At 29.7% G+C, this 20,248-nt stretch overlaps 2 protein-coding genes across 9 annotated transcripts in view; both read right to left on the minus strand.

Moving 5' to 3' along the window:
• Window positions 1-1,273: 1,273 nt before the first annotated feature.
• On the minus strand, window positions 1,274-6,451 carry LOC149883690 (uncharacterized). Its single transcript, XM_090097954.1, has 3 exons — window positions 6,289-6,451; window positions 5,757-5,900; window positions 1,274-2,645 (listed from the first exon to the last, which is right to left on the minus strand). Exons 1-3 carry the CDS (start codon window positions 6,314-6,316, stop codon window positions 1,393-1,395), a joined length of 1,425 nt encoding a protein of 474 aa, XP_089954080.1. The 5' UTR covers window positions 6,317-6,451; the 3' UTR covers window positions 1,274-1,392.
• A 5,148-nt stretch (window positions 6,452-11,599) lies between these two features.
• Window positions 11,600-20,248, minus strand: part of LOC145185865 (aryl hydrocarbon receptor-like) — a 28,167-nt gene continuing 19,518 nt past the window's right edge. For all 8 annotated transcript variants that reach the window (XM_090098554.1, XM_090098555.1, XM_090098557.1 and 5 more), the window contains 6 exons: window positions 17,119-17,195; window positions 15,225-15,412; window positions 15,046-15,152; window positions 13,176-13,317; window positions 12,651-12,874; window positions 11,600-12,338 (listed from right to left, as the gene is read on the minus strand). In XM_090098554.1, coding sequence (XP_089954680.1) covers window positions 11,929-12,338; window positions 12,651-12,874; window positions 13,176-13,317; window positions 15,046-15,152; window positions 15,225-15,412; window positions 17,119-17,195 — 1,148 coding nt within the window. In that variant the 3' untranslated portion in view covers window positions 11,600-11,928. The remainder of the gene's footprint in view (window positions 12,339-12,650; window positions 12,875-13,175; window positions 13,318-15,045; window positions 15,153-15,224; window positions 15,413-17,118; window positions 17,196-20,248) is intronic.

Raw genomic sequence — 20,248 nt, forward strand, 5'->3', positions numbered from 1 at the left:
CAATTTGAAATAATTTCAATATTGAATGCATAGCAAACAAGTTATACAAAAATTGATTTGAATTGCGCTGAAACAATATTAAATAACCGGTTTAAAACTTGTCAACCCTGATTGAAATATGCAAAAATGTTCTTGTTACCCTACAATTGCATATTACAAAGATAAAGAGGGTTTTATCAAGCACACATCATACAGTTCATATCCGATGAAATAACCCAGGATGCAGTATTTAGCTTTAAATAATTCAAATAATTATATCAGAACTCGGACTTTCGTGATTTATTAATGAAAGAAAATTTCTTTACGGTCAGAAAAAAGTTATTTTCACTTCCTTCAATTAAAGAGTTTGACGTAATAGTTGAATGGAACTTTTTTGCCACATTAAAAGTCACCTCAGAATGGTCAACTGTCAAAAAATTAATAGCGTAAAAACTACTAAGCGGTTATGTAAAAACTAGATGCCATGTTCGAATTTTTTCAATTACAAATACGTGGTGAGATATGTTTGAATTTTTTCATTCACAAAAATTTAATTTACAAATCCAAATTTTCAAATTTTAAGTACATTTTTAAAGCTGTATGAAAAATAGGCGAAAAAAAAATTTGATGCAAACAGGACTCTTGCACTGTGAACATATAAACTACACGAAAATATTGCAGAAACGAATCTTTAAAAAAAGCCATCTAAGAGCGTGAAAGAGCACAAAGTTATGCATAAGAACTTTGTCGTTTGCAACAGATATCACTCGATACAGCCGTGCACAAACTGCATAAATACAAGAATATCAAACAATAAGAGTTCTTTCTTTTAGCATTCTCGTTTGTGCGTGGTTTTATCTGCGTAAAATTTTGCAAAAAATCTGACTTTTTTCAATGGCGACCACTTTCAACGAGAAGCACAGTAGAAGAAAAAAAAATTGCTTTCTTTTAGATTCTGATTGTTTCACTTTAAACTCGATTTATAGCATTAAAGTTGCACGAAACCTTTTTGTCAAATTTAAATTTACAGTTTTTAAATATAATTTTGCATTTTCTTCTTCGATAATTTAATTTTTTATTTCAATTATAGCCAACTGCGTTCAAACGATTTTTTACTTCATTTATAGCCAACTGCGTTCAAACGATTTTTAAACATACTTAGATTTAAATCCTTGTATATGGTAATTTTATCAGCTACTTCAAAGATTTTACAAAAGTTAAGTAAAAGAAAAACTAAGACTAAAAATAAGTTTTTAAAATCAAGTTAAGTAAAAAAAAACAAAACAAGTAAAACTGGTTTTATAAAAAATATTTTTTATCAACCTAAATAGGACATTGTTTAAAATAAAGGAACAAACTTTACTAAAGCATTTGCTATTAAACCGTCGCCAAATTCATCATAAAACGTCCTTTTTACATGTTGGCAAACATTTCAAAATTCTGGTATTCTTTGGCTTCATCTTCATCGTTCATCTCATTTTGTTGGAACCTTCGTCTTTCAAAATCTTTTCTTCGTTGCTGTCTCGAGCCTGACATAAAATTTGTTGGTTCATCTCTTTCTCTTATAAACATTGGTTTTCGATGATTTCTTATCTTTAAATCACTTCTTTCCTTAAATATATCATTGTTGTCTGATTCACTCTCGCCGTTGTAGTTATCGAGGTGGAAGTTATCGAGTTGGTTGGAAACTGGAACTTGCTTTTCCTTTTCGATAGAATTGGCATCTTCCCGATACATCACTTTCACTTCTGGGTTAATATCTCTTTTTGAATCAGAGAAGAGATTTTCGAACTTGTCACTGCTTTCTTTTGAATCTAATTTTTCAGTGTTATTGGCTGCAAAATCTTTGATCTCTGGTAAATTTTGCTGATTTTTGTTAATTTGATCTTTAGTGATTTCTTTATTTTCAATATCTGGATTGTTCTTTTCTGTGATTTTCTTTGCGTCATTAATTTCTTTTTTTTTACTTCCACCCATTTTTACAAAATCGCGAACTCTTCTGATCAATTCATCGCTTATAACAGATTTAACAGTGTCATCTTCTCGGTTCATCACTGTGTCTACGACTCCTTGTATTATTGAATCTCTTAATACGTCCAAGGTAATCGAATCTTGGTTTAATACTTCAGTAGAGTCTTTATTTGTAATTAACTCTTTATTTATAACCTGAGATTGGTTTTTTTCAGAATTATCTTTTAACAAAGTCTCCGATTTACCAGGTGCAGCATCTTTTTCGATTATTTTATTTTCTTCTTTTTGATCTTGATTTTTATTTGGAAGATTGTATGGCACTAGCGGCTCAAACATGCTTCTTTCGTCATAGTTTAAGGATTTCTTTCCTAAATTTATTTCACGTGGATCTTCTCTCCCGATGTAATTTTCACTTGGGCCTTCTCTTCTAATGGAAATTTTACGTGGGCCTTCTCTTCTGATGTAATTTTCGTTTCCTATTAAACCCCTGTGAATTGGATTCAAATGGTATTGATTATCAAGTTGATTCATTTGGGGGAAACCACGCGATCTTTTAAAATTGAAATAACGTGGGTTGCTTCTTGCACTCTCATAATCAAACTGCTGTCTTTGGTAAAAATCAGGTGCACTAAGATCAAGGTGGTTCTCACTTTCTCTTTGATAAACCTCATCATCATTTCGAGGGTTATAGAGAGCTTAAAAAAAAAAAGCTAGATTTTTTTTCAAAAAAATAAATATATATATATATATATATATATATATATATATATATATATATATATATATATATATATATAATTTAAAACTAATTAATAATAAAATTAATTTGAGTTTGAAGATTTTACATCAACAACTTTTTACTTTGCAACTATTTGCATTGTTATAGGTAGCTAGCACTACTTGATGTAGCTAAGGTAGCTTGTAGAATGGTGTTTTCCAATATTGTCCAAGAAGGTACACACCTCTCAAGAAACAAATTCATTTTTAAAAAATGACCGAAACACATGTAATATATTGCTGGACCTATCTTGAAAACAGGAACTATCTAAAATAAGTGACTAAGTTCAGAAAAATTTTGAAATACGGTTGTTAAATGTATAGTATTTGAAAAAACTTTTGCATCATGAAAAAGGAAGGTGAAGGATTTATAATTAGGATTTCATTTGTAGAACAAAAACTTGTTCAGCAAGTTTAGCACGTTTGTTAAAATCGTTTTTACAAAATGCTTCATTTAAGAACTATTATTACTAAAAATGCTCACAAGGTTTTTTGTTTTTTTTTTCAATTCACTGTTTAGGCATCACTTTAAAATTATTCCATGTTTAGGCATCACTTTAAAATTATTCCAAAAATTTTCATCTAGAAAGCTATAATGTATTACAACTACTATTTACTTAGTATAGAACCCAGATCTTTTCTATCATTAAAAAAGAAAGGTGTAACTTGATTAAAAACACAGATTTTAATGTAAGAGCCTAACCAAATATTCGAACAAAGGTGCATAATGGGTTCACTTTATGAACTTTATTAAATGTTTATTATGCTTTAATATTTTTAGTTGCCAAATAATATTTCAAAGTCATAAATTTATTGCAAAGGAAAGTATGTTTAAATATTTTTAAAAACATTTTTTTATGCTTTTATAATGTTTAAAATCATGCTTTTATTGTAAAGAAAAAAGCATCAAACAAAATGTCGGTGCAATAAAGAGAGAAAGTAGACATTCTTTATAATTTGACGACCACTAATTAACCTTTGGAGCTAAGTGATCAATGACAATACTTAAAAAAAGAAAAATAAAAGAGATGCCGCTTGCCAGAAAGATTGGCTATTAATCACTTTATCTAGTAACACGAAACAATAGTACCAATCACAGCCATTTTGTTTAAATGCTATAATACAAGCAAAACTTTAAAAATCTTAATAACTTAAAAACGTTTTTTTTTCAGAGAAGTTACAAAGAACATTTACAAAATCTGCAGAAATATTTGGGAGAAATAAGTAAAACAATTCTGGACATGTTCATTATTTTTATTGGTTGAAATATCAAAAAGTGAAAACGGAGATGACATTCAAAAGAAATCGGTTTCTGTTGTTGTGTTTAATGATCTTATGGTAAACTAGCAAATAACTTCTAAGGGCTCCAATCTTTATGGAGAATGAGTTATCAGCACAGAGGATTTTTAAAGATGAGAAACTGTTAAACTATTTTAGATTTGTACAGAACAGTCGAGAGGGGCGAGTCTCAGGTTTACTTTTGTAAATTTTCTTAAAACTTATATCAATATCAGTTAAATGCAATATTGTTTTTACCGTAACCGAATATTCAAAGATAATTTTTTTAGAATAATTTTTTTTTGGAATTGGATTTAACAAGCAACAAGATTTTGAACTTGGTTTATTTGAAATTTAGTTGTGTAAATTTCATGATAAAAAGTTGTAAACTTGCAATTGGCTCCATTTGTGAAAGCTGAATAAAGAAACCTTAGCTCTATGAGAGAGAGGCTGATAACGGATGTGTTAGCCGTAAATTTCTCAGGAGCTGGAATTTTTGCTATTTTTTCCGATCACATTTTAATACCTCTGATTGAAGCACTTTGGCTCCTGAAAACTGTTGTAGAGTCAAGGTTTTGAATTGATGAATTCTTTGATAATAAAGAGTGTTAGACTTTGACTGGACTGTAACAGTAAAGTTTAATTTTAGTTTTAATCAAGGTAGATTACTACTTCCTAAAAGAAGCCTGGGATAGCTTTAAAATGAATCCTGAATATCCTCTTTACGGTGAATTTTTGAAAAAAAGACTCTTGTCAGTCAAAACATCTTATTAACATTTGCAGTAATGATATTTTTTGTAACATTTTTTAAAAAATGAAATAAATTTTTATGTTTGTGTGATACAAATAGAATTTCCTATTTTAAGCTCTGCTTTTATATTATTCTGACCACCTCCTTCATCAAATTTCGTTACAATCTAATACTACAGATTTTATGTTACACATTTTTACCAAATATATTTCAATAGGGAGTTTCCTGATTTTTTAAACTTCTTTTATATGCTTCCCTCTCTCAAGACAGTTTTAACGATATATGACGTATGCTTGGTTATTTTTTTAAACCTAAATCTGTTCTCAGAAAAGTGTGTGTATGTAGGGGGGGGCTGGACTTTTAATGGTCTATTAATTAATATAATTCCTCTTACAAATTCAAATTTTTGTTTCTTTAGGTTTTTATTAAGAATTTTTTCTCATAAACTTCATTGTGTAAAGTGTGCTTAATATATATTAGAGAAAAAGAGTGGAGAGTGTATTAAAACTTAAAGAGTATTTTGCAAAGCTCTGCTTTGTTCATCTGATTCCTTATAACCTATTTAACGACTGTTATGTCGACCGCCTTGAAATTTTGGGATAAAAATTTGTAATTAAACAAATTTAATTTTAACAAAAACCAAATCTGTCTTGTTTTTTCCTTTATATTTTAAAGAAACTTTTACATGCAAGTCACTTTTTTCCAGCTGAGTCAGTAAATTCTCTAAAGTTGCTTTAAATTCAGTATCTTTATTTCTGCTGGTTATTATGATTTTTTCTCTTAAAATTATTTCTTTATTTTCAAGTCGATAATAAACTTCTTCATCATTTTCCTTAGAATCTTGGCTTTTAGGTTTTGATTGCAAATTCTATTTTTTGTTTAACATGAGTTTGTTTCGACAGAAAAGTTAATTGAAGAATTATTTTAACGATATTTTTATTAATTACTTCTCGTTTTTTCAATGATCAAAATATATATGTATATATAAAAAGGTTTTTACCTTTAGCTGATAAAATTGTCATCAGCGACAACAAAAAACCTACACTAAACATCTGCTCCATGTTTGCTGACGCTAAAAATCTTTTATTATTTCTGTGATCGAACAGACCATAGAAGACGCTGAGATTTAAAGGAATTAGCAATGCTAATGAAAAATAATGAAAACGGAGTTAAAAGAACAAAAGATGCCCATATCAAACTTAATTTGGTCATAACGAAAAAACGTTACTAAGCAGCAACTTAATCGCTGTATTGTTAACGTAACAAAAAATTAAACAATCTTTGTAATATCTATGAAAGTTGTAATACCAACTAAATAATCCTTATCGCAACTCAAATGACGTTCAAAAGCATGGTTAGTTTATAAAATGTTTTAAAAAACACGTAATAAACGCAGATTTGAGATTTTTATACATAAACAATCGAATGTAAAAAGTATACAAAAATGTAAACAAATGGTGACGAGAGAGCAGTTAAATTAAACCACATCGTATCTTACATTTTAAAAATAGTAGACTACACTCAACGCCTACCTTTATAGCTGCACTTTATCTTAAGCATATCTTATCTTAAACATACCTCCTTATCTTAAACCTATCAATATTTCAGACTTTTTTCTTGAAAATTTTTTATACTGATATTTTAAATAATCTTTATCAAAACTTTTATGTATGGCTTTATGAAATAAGCAAATCAAAGATGTCTCAAATATTCTTTATTTAAAAGTAGAAATTAATCATTCTTGAAAAACGTTCATTAAACCTTAAGCTTTTGCAAACGTCAGCATGCGCGTAATTCTTTAATTGTACCTTTTCTAATCTAAATGAATAAACTCGCTTTAGAAACAATACTGCTTTACGTATCTTCTCAAAGTGACCTAAAATAACAATCAAGGATGTGGAGTCTTACTGCAGTGCTATTGATTTCACAGATTAAAAAGACCAAAGAACTCTTTTTTCTCATACTAATACAGATATTGATAAATATGTTAAAAATTTACGGGTAAATTTAAAAAGGGGAGAAAGCCTGAAGCCCACTTTTTAAGTGTGGTAAAAATCATTTGCTTCTTAATCTCAAAATTTTGTTTCTGTAACCAAAGTGGCGAATAACCTTGATTTATCGCACCCTAATCTTATAGAAACTAATAGAATAATCTTACAATCTCCCTAATCTTATAGAATCTTATAGAATTATCTGCTTTCTACTATTCTTTTAGAATTGTAGAAAAATGGTGAAAAGGAAAGTTGAAATAAAGATGGTGAAAAGAAAAATTGAATTAAAAACTATACAAATTTGAGAATAAAAAAATACTCAACTTCGATGTAGGCGGGCAGGGAATTATTGTTACATTACTGAGAAGAGGTCAATAAAAAGAATCATTTTGCTTTTGTCAAATAACCAGACACAAATGATCCCTTTGAGAACCTTTTTCGTTGTTGCTTCTGACTTATTTAGGTCTTTTACAATCCTTTTCATGATTGGATTCATGTCAATCTGGCTTTTCGCTAGCCTAAGTGTGACAGCTGAAAATGTCCTTCCGGATCTTAGAATGAGTACGACGTATTTTTGTTCTTTTAAACTTTTTTTAACTTTGTACGAAAAAATGTTCCAATTTCTTTTAGTATTTGTGGAAATGGCATTTCAGCGTCTAACAAATCTACTTCACGTTTGGCTTACATTGTCAGATAAAGAATTATATCAAGTAATAAAATTATTTTTCGACCATTTTTAACAAGTTTTGAATTTTAAACAAAGACTTCCTCGACGAAACCTATTTCAAAGCAGTTGCTATTTTTTGCGACGCAACATGTTGTTTCAAAGCAGTTGCTATTTTTTGCGACGCAACATGTTGTTTCAAAGCAGTTGCTATTTTTTGCGACGCAACATGTTGTTTCAAAGCAGTTGCTATTTTTTGCGACGCAACATGTTGTTTCAAAGCAGTTGCTATTTTTTGCGACGCAACATGTTGTTTCAGAACTTTTGTACTTTGATAGTATTAATGTTAATTCAAAACATAAAAATAGTTCAAAGTTCAAGGTTATGTGAGGCTGGCTACTTCACTATACTTTGTTTGTGCTATACCAAGATTTCGTTTGATAAAAGCATCAAATTCCTAGATTCTCAACATTCTTTTCTTTCAGCGCTTATGCTTTTTAATGAATTTACCCAAGTTAGCCAGTTGATTTAAATTACATTTTAAACTGGATTTAAAAAAAAAGGGCGCAATATTTTTAAATTACTTTAAATTCTTATGGTTAAATTGAGCGAGAGAATTTAATATGTCTGACCAATCAACAAATATCGTCGTAAGACTTTTTTCCAACAAGATTTTTACTTGTCGTGTTTTTTTTTGAATTGATTCAAACAGAGTTTTGATTTTAGTGTTTATATTTATACTAGACCATTATATAAATATTTATTTTTTAAGAAACCATCTAAGTGGATTTTGAAGTGTACTAAATGTACATAAATTGCGGGTTTCCCCTTGGATAATTCTGCAACATAAAGTCTTCTTTAACCTTACAAACCACTTTCTTATCCAATTGTAGTTACGTTAAGACTTTCATCAAGATGAAGCCACTTTTGTCAGAGTATTTTATTTTATTAATCACTTTTTCTCTGAATTATCAAGAGGAAATGTGATTGGGGGGTTGAAACCAGGCTTTTTGGCTGTTTTCTTTGAATACAGCTGGCGAATAAGTGAAGCCATTGCATTATCACTATTACTCGTCGTCGAATAACAGAACAGTTAAAACCTGGCAGCAAAGTGAAAAATAAAGTATGAACTGCGAGTCGTGGTGCGCAGTTGAATGGACAGCAAGTCAAGATTGGATGCGAGCAGAGAGAAAGCATTACAAAAACGCGTTCACTAGTACGGTATTCAAACAAAGCGGAAAAAGTATTCATGATTCAAAAGTATATTCGAGCAATGTTGTTCATAAAGAAAAAAGACATTTTGTGGAGAAGTATAAAACCGAATTTAATATGTAGTGTACAAAAATAAATAAACGAGGCCAGCGTAATGGTGTCGATTTTATTTTTTCTTCAGAGTTAGAATATAAAATGTAAGTTAACAAATGCTGAAGACTTCAGATATCACCATTTCTAGCAGCGCTGTCGAAAATTTATTTTGCTTATAGTACTATAATGTCTTCGGACGTGTTTTTTAAAAGCAAAGAAAGCAAAAATTCTAGGAAGAAGCAAAGATTGCCATTATGAAAGAAGGTTTCTTTAAATCAAGTTAAATGATATCAACGAAAGATCTTTAAAAAAAGCAAAAATTTATTTATTCCGAGCAAATGAATTTCTTTTAATTGGTGTTTGGATAGAAAAAAGTGGTTTAAGCATGTTTTGAACTTTCATTCAAAGGCTATTATTCACCATATTCACGAATAGGCAAGCAAGAGGAGATGACATTAACTTAGGAATGTTAGTCGGTAACATAGAGATGTTAAAAACAATAAGAATATATTATCAACAAGAGTTTGACCATTGATAGATATAGGTCACGTCGGGTATTTATAGAGACTGCTACTGTTAAGACATAATGAAAAGCTAGTCATAGATGTTTAAGGTTGGGTATATTTGGAACATCTAAAAATCAATACACTGCTCGGAGATTTTTTAAGTTATTTCACTTAAACTTAACAGCAAAGAATTAAGTTTAAAAAAAAATGAACACATTATTTTTGCCTCGTTTTTAATCATGTTAGCTGTTAGAAATTAAAATATTTGCAAGGTTTTCTTTTCGAATGTAAAACAGAAACGGACGTTTTTATTGGCTATTTGTTCGATACTTAAAACAAAGAATGCAATAAAAATGAAATTTCTTTTGAACCCTTTTTTACTTAAACGATTTGGTAAGAGGGTAATTTTATATAAATCATCATTTTTTTAGATAGAAAGTGAATGATTCTAATTATCGAACTTTTCGAAGGTTTTTGTTTTTAACTAACACTGTTACCATGTGGACGCATTGATTTTTTTTTTTTTTGTACTTAACTTGCCTTCATTTCGTTTGGCAAATTTTTCCAAGACAACGATATATTTTATGAAATTTTTAAATTGTAAAAGCCTATTTATAAACTATTTACTTTTAAACGTTCCAAAATAAGCAAGGAGCGATTGTGCGATTTGCTCCTTTCAATTGAATCTTATTTAGCCATTAAAGTTTCATCAGAGACTGGAATTACCGAAAAACGGTTCCTTCGGTAAATTTCGGTTCCTAATTTGATAAGGAACCGATAACTTCGGTTCTTTTCGATTCCTTATTTTAGGCAAGATTCGAAATTTCGGTAAATTTCGATTCCTTATTTTAAGAAAGAATCGAAATTACGGTAAATTTCGATTCCGATTCTGATAAAGAACCGATAACTTCGGTTCTTTTCGATTCCTAGCGGGAATTTTGGAATTGCTAAGAACCGCTAAGAACCGAAATTGGAATTTTGGTTCTAATTTCGGTTCTTAGCGGGAAATATCGCAAAAAATCAATAATGCTACAAAGAATCGAAATTGTTACTAAGAATTGAAAAACTTGAATTTTTTTAATTTTTATTTTCAAAAATACAGTTGAAATACAGTTGAAAAATACAGTTATTCTAAATCACTATCAGTGAGATCAGTGACACTGTCCTTGCTGCCCTTGCGACTACTACTAGCACTGCTATAAGCTACGCTAGTAGAACTATCACTAGGTTCAGTATTAAATAAATCTTTAGATGCATCATATATAGGGTTTTTTTTCATTGGTGATTTTTTCATTGGTGATTCAAGTACAAGTTTCCTTTTTTTAGCTCTTTGTAGTAGACTTTGAGACTGTGATTCATTTCAGAGACTGGAATTACCGAAAAACGGTTCCTTCGGTAAATTTCGGTTCCTAATTTGATAAGGAACCGATAACTTCGGTTCTTTTCGATTCCCCGAAAAATACCGAAGAACCGAAGAACCGAAAAACCGTTTTTCGGGAACTTCAGATCTTAAGTTTCATATCGTGTTTGTGTATTAAGGTTTAACGATAGTACGATTTGTTTTTAACAAATCAAAATCAAGTAAATTCGATTTGTGCTTTTCAATAAAAATAAAGAAACAACTTGGCTTAAAATGCTTGTTTACTTTTAATTTGCTAATGGCTCGGAGTAGGAGTGTTTCGGACCGGGTCATTGCATCCACCGCTGCATTTTCTTCACTACGTGCTAGCTCTGGTCTATTTGAGCGCGTATAATCCAATACTGAAAATTGGGTTTCAAATTTTTTAATGGTACAGAGAGTTGTGCGTCCAATAGGCCAATTCTAAAATTTTTCCATTCTACAACACTAAGCTTGTCTTTTGGTTTTTAAGTTTTTTAGCGTAGCGAGGCATTGTCATTATATTGTGGCGCAGTGAAGCATGACCATTCCTTTTGGTATAAAATGCCAGAGCAAAGTTTTTACGAGCATTTAACATGAGATTCAAATCCTAACGATAAAAATAAAAGGTAAAAATGCAAGTTCACCTTGCACACCAAGAAATAACTTGATTTGATCATCGTTAAGCTCATTTTCCTCCATAAGTATTTTGACTATTAAGAGACGTCTTTTTGCATCAAATTGGGCGTCTAAGAAGTTGCGGACTCATAGCCATACCTTTTGTTTAAACCTTAAGTTTATACATTTGTCGCTAATTTTTAAAATAATAAGGGTGAAAAAAATGTCACTAAGGAAACGGTTTAAAGTGTAATTTTAAAGAATCCGGTAGTTGCTTAACCAGAAACATGTTTTTTCATAGAAAAAATAAACTACGGAAATAACATAACTATGGAATTAACGTAAGATTAAAAAAATAATAAAAATAAAAGGAAACAAATATTCATTCAAATATTTTTAGATGTAATGAATGCATTAAAAAACAACAACAGCAAGAAAAATATCTACATATATACAATGAAGTGGAAAAGCGGTTTTTTAAAGAGAACATAAATAGTATAATTGTTTCTATTTCAAAAAGCATAAAAATGCTTTTTTTAAAAAAGATCCTGTAAGCCAGTTGAAGATCATGGATCTGAGAAAATCCTATGATAAAATAACACGGCTTTTTTGGATAATAACCTGAACTTCTCGCAATCATTTAACTTTAGGAGATAAAAACAACTAATGGAAGCTGCAACTTTGATCGCATAAACGTATTTGCACTTTTTTTATGGGCGACAAAAGAAATTTTGTGATAATCGCTGGTGTTGTGGACTGAAGTTGTGTCCGATATCTATTTGGGATCTTAAAATGGATGAGAGGTCGTATTGCGGCATGATTATTGAAACATTTGGAGGTAAGTGCTCGTACTCTGAATGCATGCAATTGCTGGAGTCAGATTGCAAATATTCAATGCTCTGTTCAAAACCAGTAGATGTTTGCACAAATACTTCTTGTATATGGGAAGTTCGATTTCTTAATTGATCAACGTGTTCGGGCTGAAACTCAAAATTAGAGAGATCATAAAACAAATTTGTAGACGGAGAACAAAACTCAATAGTAGATCCTTGCTGCGAACGCTGAATATTGAAAGCCTCTTCGTAATCAGATTTGGTATTATGTTGGCATGACGAAAAATCTGTAAGGAACAAGAATAAAAGCGACCTTTAAGAATGAAAATTTGAAATAATAATCTACCCAGGTCCAGGTTGAAAATAAAAAATTATCTGACGACAGATAATTTTTTGTTTTTAAACAACAAACCACTAAGAGCACCAACATCAAATAAAAAATAATAAAAAGGAGCAATAGTAACAACTCTGTTACTTAGAGCAATGGTAGCTGCTAAAACAATCTGTAAAACACTGCTATAAAAATTAAAGTAAAAAAATGTGTAAGCTGTAGAGTAGCAACATTAAACAGGCAGCATTAATAATAAAAATCAAAAAACCTTTAAGGGCTTTTTCTTGATTTGGAATAAGAGTGCCTAACGGCATTGGCAAGCAATCATTCTGTGAGTTTGAACTAGAGCTCAGCAACCGTGAAACGATCCGATTGGGAAAACCCAATTCTAATGCTTTTTCGTAATCATCAGGTTCAGTTAAGCCAATCTGTTGAAGTGAATTGAAGTCTGCATCGTCTCGTATATTTAGCATAGCCAAACCTTCTTCGCCACTAAAATTTATCATAAAACCAAAAAATTAATTATGTATTATTTTGTATAACATCATATAATTTACCAAAATATTTTAAACACAGAAATTTTAAAAATTTTAGCAAAAGACTCAATTTTTCCAAAAAAAAACTCTAAGCGAGTTCCATTTGTTTCATTTATTGCTTAAGTTATTGTAATATAAAAATAATGGAGATTTTAAGAGTAAAAAATTATACTATAAGTATCATATTATATTATAAAATTAACATAAGAATGGTTAGGTATAAAATCATTAAAATATTTACCGGTAAACATCATTACCTCATAATTCTATTGGTAGTTACAATAAAATCTGGTTTACCATTGATATAATGAACTTTAGCGTAACCTGAAATCCAGATCCACTTTCTGGTTTTAGTCATAAGTCGAAATGTGCCAATCGATGAATAGCCACAACTTGCAACTGTAAGAAAATTAAAAAGCTTTTTTTTTTTACAGATTTTTTTTTTTTCATTCAAATTCTTTGGTCTAGAATTACAGCGGAGAAAATAGAATTAGCCTCACCTTTATTTTTTGTTCTAATTTAACAAAAATCGCAGGTAAACAATTATGAAATCTACTTTATTTCTTATTACTTCTACTACAACTAAAAAGTTTATAAATTGGTATGTTTAACTAATTCCAAATGGAAAAAAAATTAAAAGTATTCAATTTGTGGAGAAAATTGAATTAGCCTCATTAACGTTATATACAAAAAATAAAGAAAATATTTTGTTTTTACGCTCATTTAGTATTTAGTATAGCTTCCTGAATTTTTAATGGCTTCAAATATGCGGTTTGACATACTATTCACAAGATTTTGGATAGTTTCTATAGATATTTCATTCCAAGCTTCTCTGATACGAGTTTTCAGCTCCAAGGTGCATTCAAATTGCTTACCATTTTCATAAACCTTTCTAGAAAGTATTCCCCATAGATTTTCAATTGGGTTAAGATCTGGACTACGTGCGGGCCATTCCATTACGTGAATATTTTTTCTCTAAACCAAGCCTTTGTAAGCTTTGAATTATGGATAGTAGCATTATCTTGTTGGGAAGTGAAAGTTTCACCCATCAATTCCTCACCATGTTCAAGTAAACTTATTTCTAATAAGCCAATGTAGTCCTGTGAATTCATTTTTGTTGAAATCCATGCCAGTGGAAGTTTTCCAGCAAAGGAAAAAGCCCCCCAAACCATAACATTTCCACCCCCAAAGTTACGACTCATCCGAGTTTCTTTCTCTTTTCGAAGATCGTGCCAGTAATATTGATAGCCATCAGGACCATCTAGATTGAACTTTTTTTCATCACTAAAGAGAACTTGATGCCACTCTTCTTGACAAGACATGTGTTCTTTCGCAAGTTGTAATCTAACTTTTTTATGACGAGCAGTAAGTTTTGGTTTTGGTTTACGCTTTTTCCAAACTGTGTTTGGATCTTCATGTAAGATTTGTCTCACACGTTGAACAGATACAGGTAATTGTAAATCAGCACGAACTTGAGATGCAGTCATGTGCTGAGCAACAGCACGACGTACAATAACTCGTTTAGTACGATTATCAATTTTACGTTTGCCACCACTTCCCTTATAAGCTCCATAACTAACGCCAATCTTGAAGTAATTGTTAACCACTTTTGGAGATCTTTTAATTTTCTTCGCAATTTCCCGATTAGATAAGCCTGTATCTTTGTATGCTTTGATTACTGCTAATTCTTCATTCGTTAAACGCTTATCACGTCCCATTTCAAATTAAGTTATCAAAAACCAAATGTTAAAAACTTTATGAGCACTGATTTCACAGTCTTTGTTTAACATACAAATAATAATAAAAAACTAACTCACAAATGCGTATCACCAGATCAAAATATACAAGTAAACTGAAAATAACTATTGATGAGGCTAATTCTATTTGTTACCGCAAATATCAAGTATTATACATTTTATGGTTTTATCAAATGTACCGAAATTTAATTATGCTATATTATAATCTAAAAAGTTGTTGTTTGTAACAGTAATTATATGTGTGTGGATACAAAAGTTGTACCGCACAAACTTGTTTACAGATTTACAAAATATTGGATCAGCACATGGTGAGGCTAATTCTATTTTCTCCACTGTATTTTAAAGATAGAAAATCAAGACAAATGATTACTTTCTGTGTGCTTGCAACGTAAATGTTGAATATCTGCTCGATGAACCAATACATAACTTGATTGTCCTAAGATCTCTTTTTTACTGTAACCAAAGAATTCTCTCCCCCTAAAGTTTTTATTTGTTCATTAATTAAAATTGCATTTTATAATGTCTGGCACTGGCAGTAACATTATTTACCTGGAATCTAAGTCTAGAAAACTAAGATCTAAATTATTTTTGGAGCAAAAAAGCATGCTTTTCATACGAATCTCTAACATTGATGTTGAGTTAGAAGCTGGGGTACATATAGAGAATAATGCATAGCTTGATGGGTTGTTCTTTGAGCCCATCATAAGACGTCTAATAGTCCCACACAAATGGAAAGGCTATAAAACAAAAGCAAAGTTAACCATTATATAAAATATGCACCTTTTCATTTTCTGTAATGGAGTTCTAACTGAAGGAATTCAAAGTAAAACAAATGTTTTATAAAGCTGTTTCTTACAAACTTCAGAGTAACCCAGTCTACAATCAGCATATATTAAAATAATTTTCATTGCAAAGCATGCATCTACAATATTTACTATATTTTTAGAACAAGTTTATAATAAATTTATAACAAATTTATAACAAATATGAAACACTTTAAGTACTTCGAAAATATTAGAATTTTTAAAAACCAGTGTAAAAATAAAAGTAATACATGTTCTTTTATTATTATATAGTAGGTAATACCTCCGTTAGTATCTAAAATATGTAGTATGATAAAATATGCAATCTAGACAGGTTTATTTAAAGTTTAATATCAAGATGTCTGATGTTTTTGACATTTTGCTGTCAATAAAATATTTTTAGTAACAAAGAATTTATTTTCACAATTATTTATTGAACCCTGTAGGTTTTATTCAAAACAAGAGTAGCTATGGAGTTCTTTGTACTTGAAACAAATAAATAATGTAAACAGATAACAAAATGAAAATACATGTTAAAAAACTTTACCATGTTTCTAAAAAAGGACAGAATAAAAAAAAAAACAATTTTCAAAAATTAAATTGCTGTTTTATTTGGAATATCCATATTAAGTCTCCACCAAATGAAGTAAGAAAAATATTTCCAACCAGCAGTTTATAAAATTAGACATCAGTTAGATAACTGCTCCCCAGTACAGCAGTTAATTTTTGTAGTATTTTTAAAATTGCTTAAAGACAATTTATACACACATTTAATCTAGTCGAGCTCAATGTTTAAAATTTTGACTTCATTATAGGCAAACATTTGAAAAAGTACATTAGTTAAGATTATACCAAACATCTGTTTCTTCATTCATTAAATTTTATCCAGTCATTCTTTTTAATGTGAAATGTGTTTTTATGCTCTTGTATTTTATTTTTTATTTTTTTATTTTTTCTAATATCACATTTATTTACATTTTCATTTCAGGTTCCTGAATAGCAATTCTTACAAAAGCTACTATTTCTAACAGAAGCTACATAGAGAGAACCTTTTTAATATTTATCTCCCTGACAAGGACCATGAAAACTAATACAAACAGAGTGCAATTAAAGAACTGATAACTTATAAGACATGTTGTTTTAAAGTAAACTGAAACACAATTTTAAAAAAGTCACAAGTTGATTGGTTTTCCAGCCTTGCTATTGATAGGTATGATCTTAAAATAGGAATAATGAGATCTTAATACTCGGTAATTCAGTTGTTGCAATTCAATTTCTTAGGTACACCCTAAATGCAAAATAAAGCAGCTATGTTTTGTTTTGATTTAAACAATTTTATAAAATTTAAACTTATCAAGGCTTCCTTTTTTTTGGTGGATTTTTGAAAATAGTTCAAATTTATTTCATTTACATTTATTAAATCTCAGCATCTAAAGGGTTTCAGCAACTAATAACTGATACTGCCAACTGATTACAATTCGATTGAGGACCTTAAAACAATAATGTCAAGTTTTCACAGATAAAAAAATGTTACATACTTTTTGAAAAAAATATGTAAAACTATGTGTGCTAAATCTAGAACTCAAAGGTAAAAATTTAAAAGTTAAATATTCATAACTATTTTAATGAACCCATTATACCTTATAAAAATCAACTGCACTTCCATCCAACACACATTTAAAACGAACTACAAAGTCTTTTTGTTGTCCAATCCTATCTAGATAAACAATTGTGGACATATTATTATGCAATGATTATTTTTAAAAGAGTAAACTTGTCCTTTTCTTAATACATTTTCAAATTTTAATACAGGCCAAGCAACATTTATAGAGGCCATTTTAACAGTTTCTGAAAAATTGGGAAAAATCTAAACAGTCTTAAAAAAAAGAGTTGTCTCAAATAATGAATTTTAGATTTGAAACACATTTGAAGTATTTCTCGAACGTTCTGTACCTATTCTGAGACAAAGACTAATCAAAAGAAAACTATTAAAACCTGTTTCAGAGTACCATGAATCAGAAGTTGAAACAAAAGTACTAAACGAACATGAAGAAAAAGAAATCCATTGTCTATACGAGAATTCAAGAAACATCTGCGGACAGATAGAAAAGGAACAATTGAGAAAATCTTAAGTTTTTTTGGGGAGTTTTTGGAGAGTTTTTTTGGGGAGTTTTTGGAGAGTTTTTGGAGAGGTTTTTAAAGAGGTTTTTAAAGAAAGTTTTTGAGGATGTATTAATAAAGCTTTTTTGAAGAAGTTTTTATTTTGGATTTTAGAAAAGAATTTTTGGAGATTTTAAAGAGAATCTTATGAAAAGAGTTGGTAAGAGAAGTTTTTTGAGTTACTTTAAAGTATTTGAGTTACTTTAAATATGCTTCATTATTTGAATTGATGTATTGTTATTTGAATAAGTTAATATTAACAGAATCTATATTGATGAGAGATAGTTGAGAATATTTATTAAGTAAAATAAGTAAGAGAAGAACAAGTGGTTTTATTATTTTTGTATGCATTTTAATTAAGAAAATATTATTATTATCACTATATGTGTTTCTCATTAATGAAAAGTCAAACGCTCTTACAACCCTCCTATCACATTCTATATCTGCACTACTATTACACTCACATCACTGTTGTCCCACTATCTGCATCACACTACCATTACACTCTATTCCTGCAGCATTAGAACCGATGGGACATGACAGAAAGAAAAATAATCAAAAACCTCAACACAAAATTAAAAAAAAAAAACTCCATCCTCACACAAAATCACAGAAAAAAAAATCATATTAAAACCCCATCCTCACAATATTTAATTTTACGTTATATCTCTATTTACCCAACTCACTACACTAATTTTCTACTTGATAAACTTGCTGGCTGATTTCAGAGAAGAAAAAAAGTTACTGACTGGATGGATTTTGTTGATAATATTTTTAATATTTGGATCACTGAGACAAAGAGTAACTTGGTAAAAGAGTTTTTTTATATCTGTTTCTGTGGTAAAAAAAAAAAAAAAAAAGAAAAAAAAAAAGGTGACTTTTTTTTTTAATTCTGCAATTTTGAGGTTAGGTAATTAAATTAAAATTGCACTTTAAATTGCAAAATTCTAAGTTTGTTTAGTTGAATTGTACAAAACCCAGAAAAGCTTTTTGTGTACCAACTGAATATTTTGATTTGTTTAAAAAAGCAATCACATTTAGGTCAAAAAAGTTAAAGAAAATTCTTAGTAGAAATTACCCTTCTACAAGACTTAAAAAATATTAAAATTTTTATTTGTAAAATGTAAAAACCTGACTTTATTTATTTATTTAAAATTGATAGAGTGAAGGATAACTCAACAAGTTAAAATTTTTTAATTTTAATTTCCACAGATTTAAACAAATAAGGATGAAAAAGCACAGAATTTGAAAAATTCATTAACACATTAGATTTATTAAAAGTTAGTCATTACTCTGGTTTTCAACCAAAAATACTTTTCTAACATTTTCAACCTAAAATATTTTTCTAATTTCCTATTTCTGTTTTTTATGGAAATTTTTATTAAGAGAATTTAATACCAGAATAAGCAAAGAAGATAAATAAAGTGAAGAAGATGAGTACCTACCAAAAAACCCAATTGGTTGCCTATTACCTTTAATTAGGTGATGCATACATGATAAATATATATTGATAAGATTATTTTCATTAATATAAGGCCTGAAAAGCAAACATACCTGCAAAAAAATTTATTGTTTAAAAGCCCAGACTGTCCCATCTTGTCCTATTTCAATTAAAGTTAAAAGAGCAATTTATCACCAAAAGCCTGGGCTAAACAAACTGTGCTATCTTAAGTCAATAAAATTAAACTAAATAAAATAATAAATAATAAAATTAAACAAACTGTGATATTTTAAGTCAATTTAAAAAGTTTGATTACATCGAGAGGAAACCAGGAAGTGGTAAGACAAAGACTGTGAGGACTTCGAGGTTTATTCAAGCAAAGACAGAATTCAGTACAATCCAGTCTGATCCATGAGGAAGATGGCCAAGGAACTCTCGATGAGTGAGTACACAATAAGAAAGTTTCTATATATAACCTGAAGGCCAGGTCTATAGCTAGATCCAAAAAGCACCTCATTACTGAACAAGTCAAGCCCAAATGAACTGAGAGAAGTAAGAAACTTTTGTCTATCCTTAAGAAAGGTCAACCAATAAGTATGTTCTCAGATGAAAAACTTTTTACAGTGAATTCTGTGAATCAAAATCAATGCAGATGTGTATATTAAAATCTTGAAAGACCATATCCAGCCATAGATCACCTCTAACTTCAACCTTAATACCAAAATTGTGTATCACCCCATACAGTCATAAAGACCCAAAAGTGGCTCAGAAAAAACATGCCAGATTTTTGGGAGAAAGTTTTGTGGCCACTAAGTTCCCTAGATTTAAACCCTCTGGCTTACAGTATACAGGCATATGTTTAGTCAAAGGTCTGTGCATCTCCCCACAATAGTATTGCGCAACTCTGAAGACCTCTGTTATCAAGCAATGAAATGCCATGTCCATAGAGTAAGTCCTGAAGACATACAAGAGGTTCAGGCCCAGAATTGATGCTGTGATCAAGGCTTATGGTTCACACACTGAGTAATTTATTTGAAATTCATGGAAAAATGACATGAAATAAATTATTTTTCTGAAAGTATCTTCTTGTTTACTTGTTTTGAAACCTCATGTTACTGCAAAATATTTTTGCAGCATAATTTTATTTAACACAAATAAAATTTTTAATT

Source organism: Hydra viridissima, unplaced genomic scaffold (assembly GCF_058129835.1).
Source record: "Hydra viridissima isolate aposymbiotic clone 2 unplaced genomic scaffold, HvirCarnegie_v1 scaffold_9, whole genome shotgun sequence".
NCBI lineage: Eukaryota > Metazoa > Cnidaria > Hydrozoa > Anthoathecata > Hydridae > Hydra > Hydra viridissima.